The sequence below is a fragment of the Gasterosteus aculeatus genome, chromosome 7, assembly GCF_964276395.1.
Source record: "Gasterosteus aculeatus chromosome 7, fGasAcu3.hap1.1, whole genome shotgun sequence".
Lineage (NCBI taxonomy): Eukaryota > Metazoa > Chordata > Actinopteri > Perciformes > Gasterosteidae > Gasterosteus > Gasterosteus aculeatus.
The window spans coordinates 20,924,470-20,934,630 of NC_135694.1; the positions used below are offsets into that span (position 1 = coordinate 20,924,470).

At 44.5% G+C, this 10,161-nt stretch overlaps 1 protein-coding gene across 3 annotated transcripts; it reads right to left on the reverse strand.

Moving 5' to 3' along the window:
* Positions 1 to 58: 58 nt before the first annotated feature.
* On the reverse strand, positions 59 to 7,179 carry rab6a (RAB6A, member RAS oncogene family). 3 transcript variants are annotated; one of them, XR_013468071.1, is made up of 8 exons: positions 6,602 to 6,982; positions 4,894 to 4,952; positions 4,727 to 4,780; positions 3,967 to 4,072; positions 3,581 to 3,692; positions 2,604 to 3,205; positions 1,777 to 1,843; positions 59 to 1,531 (listed from the first exon to the last, which is right to left on the reverse strand). XR_013468071.1 is itself a non-coding variant. In XM_040181047.2 (8 exons), exons 1-8 carry the CDS (start codon positions 6,669 to 6,671, stop codon positions 1,467 to 1,469), a joined length of 627 nt encoding a protein of 208 aa, XP_040036981.1. In that variant the 5' UTR covers positions 6,672 to 7,179; the 3' UTR covers positions 59 to 1,466. The 3 variants fall into 3 exon arrangements, 2 of the variants coding, with proteins under 2 accessions (XP_040036981.1, XP_040036982.1); XM_040181047.2 differs by having other exon boundaries at positions 2,604 to 2,697; positions 6,602 to 7,179; XM_040181048.2 differs by having other exon boundaries at positions 3,112 to 3,205; positions 6,602 to 7,000.
* Positions 7,180 to 10,161: the final 2,982 nt, after the last annotated feature.

Consider the following 10,161-nt stretch of genomic DNA (forward strand, 5'->3'; position numbering starts at 1 on the left):
TTATTTTTACTGTGTGTATCTGTAGGCAAACAGTAACACTCAATAAAACATTGATGAATACAAGCAGAAGTGTATTTTTATTTTTTCATTTAAAACCATTCGAGACAGAAACGTTAGGGGCTATTATGCTATACAAATCGTACTGTCCTCCATATAAGTTTGCACAAAATTGCACCGTATTATGAGAAAGATCAAATTGCCATCTAGAGGTGTTTGAGGGAACAGCAGAGGCGCGCCACTCTTCTGCTAAAGATGGATGCGTACTCTACTATCAATTCAGTTCTTGCATCAAAGGTGTAGATATTAATAGCCATAAAAAAGAAATATGAATCAAATTGAAATAAATATCACAAATCATTGTGGATTAAATACACATGTGGAATAATCACTAACAAAAGATCAATACCAACAAATCAACCAGCAAAAGAAAAAGTATTTAGTGTTCAGATACCAAACTAAATAAACCCCAAGCCAAGGAAGCCCTCTACAATTGAACTCCAAAAGGCATATCTCCATATCTAATGTTTACAGTGGGTTTTATGATTATTACTTTATACGAGAACATTGTTCTCAGACACTATCTTCAAAGAAATAGTTTTAAATCTATGATATCTGCAGTGTTTAAAAAAAGAAATTAAAGACCTATTCAATTGAAACGGTAATAGAAAACGGAAGCCACGGTAAACATAACCCATCGCCAGGGATGAGTGCGGGACGTGAGGAAGGACGGTAATGAGGACGTAGTGACAGTGCTGCTCTAGCAGTGCGTGTGTGTGTGTGTGTGTGTGTGAGACAAATGCCCTGAGCTGTGACAGTGTGCTCATGTGTCGCATCTTGCAGGTGCATGCTGGGAGAACCTTGACTCAGCTGTTACCGGCACCACAAAGCCCACTCAGTTTAAAACCTGCTGCAGCATCACAGGCATATAGTTTACGTGGCCCAATTGATTCACCTCAATGCAACTTAGCAACCTTTCGCACAAATTAGTCCACAGAGTTCAAACTAAGAACGGACTTATGACTTAAACTTTGCCAGACAATTGCGACAGCAAAAATTATGTTAACCGACAAATGCGCACTTCAACCACATTGTGCGTATTAAGCTTAAAGCAATATTTGACTTTTTATAGAATATTCTCACCCAAAAAACAACCTTAAAACCAACCTTCAATGTCCTAACTCATTTTTGTTTGGTTCAAAAAAAGTCCTCTTCAGACACAAACTACAGGACTGTGACTTTTGTTTGAGATGTATTTACAGCTGTTTGTGTCAGTGAAATATATGCTCTGCGAGTGATTTATGACTTTCAGAGCAGTAACAATGGCAAGTATAAGGGATTTAGTGTTGGAGCTCTTTTCAGGCCGGGGAACAGAAATGGGTGGAGTCAAAAAGCTACAGATAGAGAAAAACCAACTGGGTTTGATAAAAATCCCGAGGAGAAACATCACGCAATGAGATGAGCTGCCATTAGCAGGAGCAGCCACCCTCGCTGGCTGGTTGCTCTGGTGGTTTCTCCAGCTTTATATCGATCACTGAGGGGTTTAAGAGTCAAGGAAGATCACATGCATCTCTCGAGCACAGCACTGGACCGGAGTAGTAAAATAAATGTAAAGGGACACACGTGTTACACAGCAACCGGTAGGTGTCACACTGCTGCACTAGATTTGACCTCTGGAAGGCACCGGCCAAACGACACAAAATAAAGGAGCGAGGAGGCCTCCTGACTCCTTTCAGACATGAGGGACACACGCGTTGTGTACGTGAACACAAAGGATACTGTCCTCTCTACTCTTGTCCTGCGTGGTATCCATTCCAGGGAGAGCTGCTGCAACACGCCGGAATAGCTGAAAGGGAAAGGAAAACCAGATGCTTTGTGTGGCACAGAAAGAAATATATTCAAAGCATGACAGAAGCACATGAAAAATAAAAGTAGCTTTCCGTGTATAATGATTTCGAATGTCGTTCGCTTGAAGACCACCAGAGCTTTCTCCCAAAATTATGCGCAGCAGAATGGTCAAAAGACGGTGCAAGTGTGGCTCAATGAGACCTTCCATGGATAGAGCTTGGAGGACTTCAAATGATTTAGAATGATTTTTTTTAAAAAGGGACAGTGTTGAGTTTACGATGATGGTCAACATGCCTGCCTGCCCCCCCGTAAAACCCATAACATGGGACCAGACTCCACGCACATGCAACAAAAACTGCTGGTTTTCTGGTCATCCGTGTAGAGGCACAGGCCGTTCCCACTAGTGGGTTAAACACAGGCGCAATTAATCAAACAAATTATGATCCCATTCTATTGAATGCGTCACAGAGATTGCAGTGAGCCAGCATACAGGACACGCCCATCTAAATATAACAGGCCAATAATAATTGAATAAAAAGTAAAAATGTACTAATGTGGAAAGGGCCAATTAGTTTTCAAACCCTGACCTGCCGGGCTCCTTGATCAATGGTTTGAAAAATGTCCATACACCTCACTTGCAAACAAAGTAAGCCATGGTTTAAAGCACACCTTCATGCATGCATGTGTTAAATGGAAGCCAATCAGAAGAGCGCATGACTATGAAAACACACACAGACAGACACACACACACGCTCTACCTGTTTGACATTGTAGCCTGTCTTTGCACTCGTTTCAATAAACAGAACATTCATGTCTTTTGCTCTCTGTTCTCCCTCCTCTGTGGTTATCTGTCTGATGAGCCACAAGTCATCGCGCACAAAACACATACAGGGACACGCACACATCGGCCAAACACATCGACGAAAAGACAAGGGGAAAGAAAGTACAGACTGTGAGTACATTGAAGTGGATTAGGAAGCCGTGCCCCTTCCTGGTGCTACTGCCATCTGCGCTCGAGGCCAAAAGTCAGCTGCCCCTCAACAGAGAAAAAACTTTACATTTGGAAAGAAAATGAATAACGAATCAGCTGGTAAGTTTAAAAAAATAGCTATTTAACTACAGTATTCTAGGAGGACTCGAAGATGCAAAAAGATATATCCACCGAACACCTGAAGTGTAAAGACAACCTTTTGGAGGTGGAGCACAGGTGGCAGCATCCGGAGCAGGACGACAGAGCACGACTCACACACACACACACACTCCTACCTGCTTTACGTTGTAGCCCGCTTTCGCACTAGTCTCAATAAACATAACATTTAGTTCTTTGGCTTTCCGCTCACCCTCTTCAATAGATACTTGCCTGCGGTAGATAAGGGGGTTAAAAGATTCACAGCGAAAGACATTGTACAACTCGCTACTTCAAACAAGAGGATAAAGTGGATCACATAGAACACACTTCAAGATGAAGAATATCAATACATTCATGAGCTTGATCTGTTAATCAATATCGTCAGGCAATGTGGGTCGAAACAAACAGAAAGAGCCTTTCTTGTTAAATCAGATCAATGAGAGCCTTGTCATCCACAGAGGGCAGAGATAACTTGCTCTGCCTCAGAAAAAGGGCTGAGGAACTCTTTCGACAGAGAGCAGTAGCGATCAATGACTTCATTAGAATGCTCTCGCTGGAGAAGACTCAGTTACACAGAATCAGAGGGAGGAAGGAGGACGAGATTACCTTTTGTCTGCCAGGTCTGTCTTGTTTCCCACCAACATGATAATGACATCACTCCCTCTCTCGGTTCTCACATCATCAATCCATTTTGTGGTTTGCTGGAAGGAGTTGACATCTGAGAGAGAGAGAGAGAGAGAGAGAGACGGCAGAGAAACAGGAAGCAGCACATCAGTATTCAGGAGATGAAAAGCCTGCGGTGTGAAAACAGGCCAGCTAGTGATATGTAGGAAGTTTACATTTTGACCATCATTTTCTTTATTTAAATCAAAATAAATGTCTGCTTGTGTCACATCACGCAACAACCATTCACCAACAGGAGTAGGCGATCAAAGGGATGGTTTAAAAGACGACTACGCAACGTCGCCAGAGTGCGCAGGTGATCCACCTACTTGTGATGTCATACACTACGACCGCGGCGGCAGAGTCTCTGATGTAACTTGGGATGAGGCTGCGAAACCGCTCCTGCCCCGCCGTGTCCCACAGCTGCAACCTGATCTGTGGGGCAGGAAGGGGGTGGGAAACAAAAGAAGAGAAAAAACAAAAACAAAAAAAAAGGATGAAAAAAAAAGAAGAAAAAAAAAAGTTATGTTGACAAAATAAAAATAAATCAAACGGCATAAAGTAAGACGAATGGGAAAAGATAGAGGGAGTTCAGAGAGAAGCTAGTGCATGCAGGTAGCGAATGACCACAAGAAGGAGCGAGCTGTCTGGGCCTGAGGGGAATAAATAAATAATCACCATTCACTTGTCATCAACCCTCCTCTCTTGATCAAGTAAGGTGTTTCATTTCAAAACAGGAATGAAGACAATAGGTGGAAGGGTAGGAAGGAGAGAAAAGAAAACTTGTGACAGATGAAGAGAGGACGGTCTGGGGAGAGAAGGTTAATGGGGCGGCATCCAGCTCAGACTTGGAAGGCAGTACAAATGCGGTCTTTGTGTGTTTGTCACAGAGAACACAACTGAATTATTGAAGAACAACAACAAAAAATGAACAGGACAAGAATATGTCAGAAATCAGCATTTGTGTCTCCTTTGATACAAGTTGCACCAAAACAGGGTGTCATGAAGAAAATGTCCCCCACCTGAACTAAGAGCAACCAACAATCAATAACTAATTGAATAGTCGTCAAAAAAAAAAAAAAAACTTACTGTTCGGTCTTCAAGGTACATTGTTTTCGACAGGAAATCTATTCCTATTGTGGCCTGAAAATGGGTGAAAAAAGCAGTTAAATATGCATGACCTTACTCAAACCATCAATGCTGCATTATAGATAATGGACAGTATCAATTAAATCAGGTGGATTCATTGGTCTCACTTGGTAAGTGTTGTCGAAGCTGTCGTACATGAACCTGGTGATCAGCGAAGTCTTTCCAACTAAAAGACAAAAAAGCAATAAAGTACTGTAAGTGCAATGACCTTTAACCTGGTTGTGTTTGTTAACCGGTTGTAATTCAGAATAACCTAATTAAAGTGGCTATCATGAGTGTTTTCCCTACCAATACAATCATTTACATGCGCACACTCCCACCAGCAGAGTCCGTCCGGACCCACCCCCAACACTGTCTCATGTACAACCTTGCTGACATTTGGAAATGTTAGGAATGCATTTAAAAGGGACGACTACTATCTACTGTGAGACATAAAGAGTCACACAGCTGAGTACAGTTCATGAGCCACAGAGTAAGAACCCCGATCAAGGACTGAGGCTGAAAGCAGCGCGTCATCAAGCTCTCGCTACCCCCTGAAAGGGTTGTCGATAAAAGAGGCGTGGTTCACTTATTTCTAGGAGAAGTTGGAGGGTTGAGGAATGTTGAGAGACGAGAAGGGTTGGGATCCAGGCTCCCCGTATATATCTATTTCACTCGTAGAATCTTTATCTTTGCTGTGCCCTGCCCTTAACTGACCAACCTTTATGATATGTGATGCTCCTGCGCTCTCCTACATTCTCTAAATAAGTTATCTTATCTTATTATCTTATAGTTACAGTGACACACTGTAGCCCAGAGCCTCAGGATGTGCTTGTGTTACATTACCAGTTATAGGGCGAGTCAAGTGATGATGGCAATGCCAAAGCCCACACAGTTGATCATACAAAGTCCAACACGAACACACATGTCTGGCTTATATTGATGGGGGTGGAGAATCACATAATGCCTTTAACAAATGAGTCACCATTTTAATTAAATATTGTCACGGAGCTGATCACTACAACATACAATTCGCATATGCTGTGAGGGAAATTAGAATGCTGTAAAAAGGATTGGATGTACGGCATTGAACTATAGACAACACCACACCTTTACCCCTTGTTCCCCCCTCTCTCTCTTCTACTACAAGCACACCCTGTGTTCAGTTTGCCTGGAAAAGGGCAGGGAGGAGGCAGAGGGGGGTAAACGAGTAGGGAGAGTGACGAAATGCTACTGGACAGGTTTGGTAGTTGGGATGCTTCCCTCCTTCCCAGCAGATCCACTGAGCTCTGTAATCAGGGACTTGACTGAGATTTACAGCCTTCTTCTGAGCACAGCTGTAAATACAGTGCGCAACGTGGCCTCCACCTAAGGAGTACTGCTTGGACAACATTTAACGTATGTTATTAACATATATTTTGAACTACTGCCCATCTACTTTACGTTACTTTGCTAAACACTCACATTTGACACCTGTTAACTTTCTAGTAACGTTAGCGACAGCGCCTCGGTTAAAGAGCAAGTTGCCTCACCACGGAGGTTACGCCAGCAAGTCCATTACACAGACATGACTCAAACGAACAGGAAGGGAATGTCTTTCACAGCCACGAAGCAGACGTGGACCCGCATTTGGAATAAGTTACGGTGTCGCAATACCGACACCGTGGACAGTTTAACGTAACGCAGCTAATGCTAGCTAAGCTAACCGGTTGACGTTAATCGCCCCGTCGAAGCCATCAAACTCTGCTTGTTAGCTTGCCAACTCAACTTAACTTAGATGAAAGCGTCACACATATTCGACGTCCAGTCAGCGTTTAACCTTTACGTCCCACTTACCACTCTGTTCCCCGAGGAAGACCAATTTAAATTTTCTTAGAGGGTTTCCGAAGTCTCCGGCCGAAGACATGACTGTACGAACCAAGCCCCGACGTTACTTTTCGGCAGCTCCCCAGCTAGCCAGTTAATGCTAGCTAATGCTAGTCAACCAGCGGGTGACAGATATCAGAGGGTGAGCTCGGTTAACTTTGGCTGATTCGACAAACCTCAGCCACCAGACCACCCGGCGAGGTTTCGTGCTCTTAAGTCCTTCCTATAAGGTCCCAGACACTTGTTGACAACTCCCTAACTACTGCGGAGAAGTTAGCAATACTGTCAGTGCTCTGACATGTCTGGACCAGAACTTCTTCTTCTGTGGACGCAAAGTTAAGACTGTTAGTTAGTCGGCCGTATTGTTATGCTGCCCTCTACTGGCCGAGTAAAACAGTGGTGCAGCCGTGCAGAAGAAAAACGCATTGAACAGAAATAGACACGTATTAAATTATTAACCACATTTGCGTCACCAGTCAGATGTATGTGGTCAAACATACGTCTCACCATATAAAGCATATACCAAAATGCAGAATGGAGATTGATACATGTATTTGTGTCCACAAGAGGGCGTAGCCACCACACTTTGATGACCTCACTCAGGGTAGGTCGTCCCACGAGTCTGATATTATTTTCCTCTTAATACTAAAGATCACTAATGTACTTACGTAAAAACCCAGGTTATATATGTATTGCTTTTCTTCCTAGTTGTTATTGATGTGTCAATCCATTTTTGTTGGTGTATGTGTGTAATACTCATGTAGGCTTGCAGTTATTTGTAACGTAGGCCTCTTTAAAATTAGCCAGCAAGGCTTGTTTTAGCACATGCCAAGCCTTCATTTCTGCAGGTTTCTTCTAATAATCTTTCAAAATCAAGCCAACTGGCATGAGTATCCAACGGAAAGTAGTACCACCTTGGTGTGAGAGTGGAAGTTATGTCAGACAAAATTGTAGTGTCACAGGAATCAATGTAGCATCCTGTTTGATTGCTTATGATCTCCAGCTCACCGGGCGGCTGCGGTCTAGAAGGTTTAAGCCCGTGGCTACTCACAGGGGGACACTTGCTTCATCCAAAACAATCCACTATATCATATATTTGGATTAAAACAGCAGAGATATTGTTGAGACACTGGGTCTGCTGTTTCTGCATTAATTTGTGCAATAAACCCAGATTCGTCACAATGTTATTCATATTAATTGCAAATCCCCTCTGATTTCCACATGCCATCAAGCCTCCTCATTATGAGGATAATATTATCTTACATATGGGACACATACGATCTTATGATATTGTATCCCTCGAGAATATATTGTAGGAATGCCAGGTTTTACATTTACACTTCTTTGACTTTTACATTTGCACTTTTAAAGACACACACATGTATGCTTCTCCCTACATTAGGACCTTTATTGCATTTTTATTATTGTTAATGTTATGTATTCGTCGCGTGCTTGGCACTGGCCGCTCTAATTTACTGAAAACACATCTGCGTCTCTCTCTCTCTCTCTCTCTCCCTCTCTCTCTCTCTCTTATATATTCATCCTGATTTGAAATCTCTTCTCAGAACGCCAACCGGCTGATGCCAGCGCTTCAGCATGCTCTGCTTGTGACCAAGCATCGCCAATCTTGAGCCATTACACTCCACTGCCCACCTCCCCTCCATGGACTCCCTAACAGCACTGCTACACCACCATATGTCCTTGGTGAGGGAAAGACCCCAAGTCCCCGCCCCCCCTGCCGAAGATGCTGAACAAACAGAAAATCCTCTTTTGCTCTGTCAACCCCACTCAGTCTTTCTCTCCAGCACAAATTCTCCATGCAGAGGTGTTTTTTTTATCATGTTTTAATGCACGTACACAACTGAACAGATCGATTGATGCACCATAGACGTTGTTGTGGAGGGGCTCTGGTTGTGAATTTACTCACATCAATTTGCTGTTTATAAAAAAAGTAAAGGTGGTGTCAAATCTTCCAAGGGGCCCCAAAAGAAGGCACCTTATATTCTACAACAAAAAAAACTGTCAACAAGAAAAGCATGTCATGGAAAATCAAAGACGCGTGACTAAATAGAGTTGCAGCACAAAGGAATTGAACGTTTTCACCTCCAGCCATGAATTCATTCCAGTGTGCTGGTCTCTTGTCATGCCACTGCATTCATTTACTTTCCAAAGGGAAAACCTCTCTATGACTCACACCCAGGAGTAAAACAAACAAACGTGTGGTTCTTTATTGTTTGCATACTCTCTTTGAGATATACACACGTGTTGTACTGTGTCTATCCGCCTGTATCTGTTGGAGGAGTCCTTCTCATTTTCACACCACCTTTACAAAAATCCATGAATGCAGCCTTCAATGTCATAGCAGAGTACTGCACGGCAGAGGGATCACAGGGGGCGGATGGTGTTGGAGGATGGAGAAATGAACAGAAGGAGGAACTGAAAGAAAGAGACAAGGGGAGGAAATGCAGGACGGCCATGAGAGTTGCTGATAGGTGTGATGTTGCTCTCAACACAGTGAGATGGAGAAAGGGGAGGGGGTGGACGGGGTGGAGCAGCGCCACGATTCCCCTGTAAACCTCCTCCTGGAAATATAGGCCTTAATGATGTGTGACAAAGAGTGAGGCAGGAGAGAGAGAAAGCAAGAGAGCACTACGACGGATTGCATCGGAGGTACAAGGCAGAAGGCCCGGTTTGGATCTCGATTCCCCCCCTTTCTGTGCCACATCAGGCAGGAACAGACACAGCACGGTGTGGTGGGAGGCATAATTGCAAGCACAAGTAAAGCAGCGATCATGGTAGCAATCCAAGCACATTTACCAGAGGAGCTGGGGAGGGAGGGAAGGAGAGAGAGGGAGGAGAGAGAACAGATCTACCAGAAGAGGAGAGAGGGAGGGGGTGTTGCGTGCTCGCAGTGTGTGACAGAGATAGAGCGGTTCCACGAGAGAGGGAGAGCACAAAGCAGAGACGGGAACAGAACACCGAGGCAGTGGTAGTTTTGCAAGACCGAGATCTGCACACACGAGCGTGAGCAAAGGAGGGGAAGGAGGAAGAGAGAGGAGGTGGGAGGAGAGCAGGGGGAGAGGGGGGAGCGAGAGGGATTGCAGGATGATGGAGCCCCGCAGTAGGCTTCTCAGGACAGCGTTTTCGTCCCCGCTCTCTGCAGCAGACATGACTCTGAGCATTGGACTGTGCTGAAAGTAGCCGGGGGGGGGACAACACGGGACAGCAGGTCTGCAGCACACTGCCTCGGCTCAGCCTCACTGGATGCAGCAAGCCAGCTGATTTATTACTGATGCGCTGGGTGGCAATGTGTTTACGTGTGACGCTCTGAGTGTGTGCTTGTGCGTGTGTGTGCAGGTTTTTTTTTCTTATGGGTGCTTGTGGTGCTCCGGGCCGTGTGGGGGGGAGGTGGGGGGACCATTCCTCCTGACGTAAAATGACGTCCAGCAGGCAGGAGCTGTGTGTGCCGGCGTGGATCTGCGGTCCTCAGTAGGAAGTGGGACAGAGCGGGATTTCGGAGCTGTCATCGA

Coding starts and splice junctions, on each gene's coding strand:
- rab6a (XM_040181047.2), bottom strand. CDS start 6,671: ATGTCTTCGGCCGGAGACTTCGGAAACCCTCTAAGAAAATTTAAATTG. Junction 4,953..6,601: donor CTTCCTCGGGGAACAGAGTG/GTAAGTGGGACG, acceptor TTTGTCTTTTAG/TTGGAAAGACTTCGCTGATC. Junction 4,781..4,893: donor GCTTCGACAACACTTACCAA/GTGAGACCAATG, acceptor ACCCATTTTCAG/GCCACAATAGGAATAGATTT.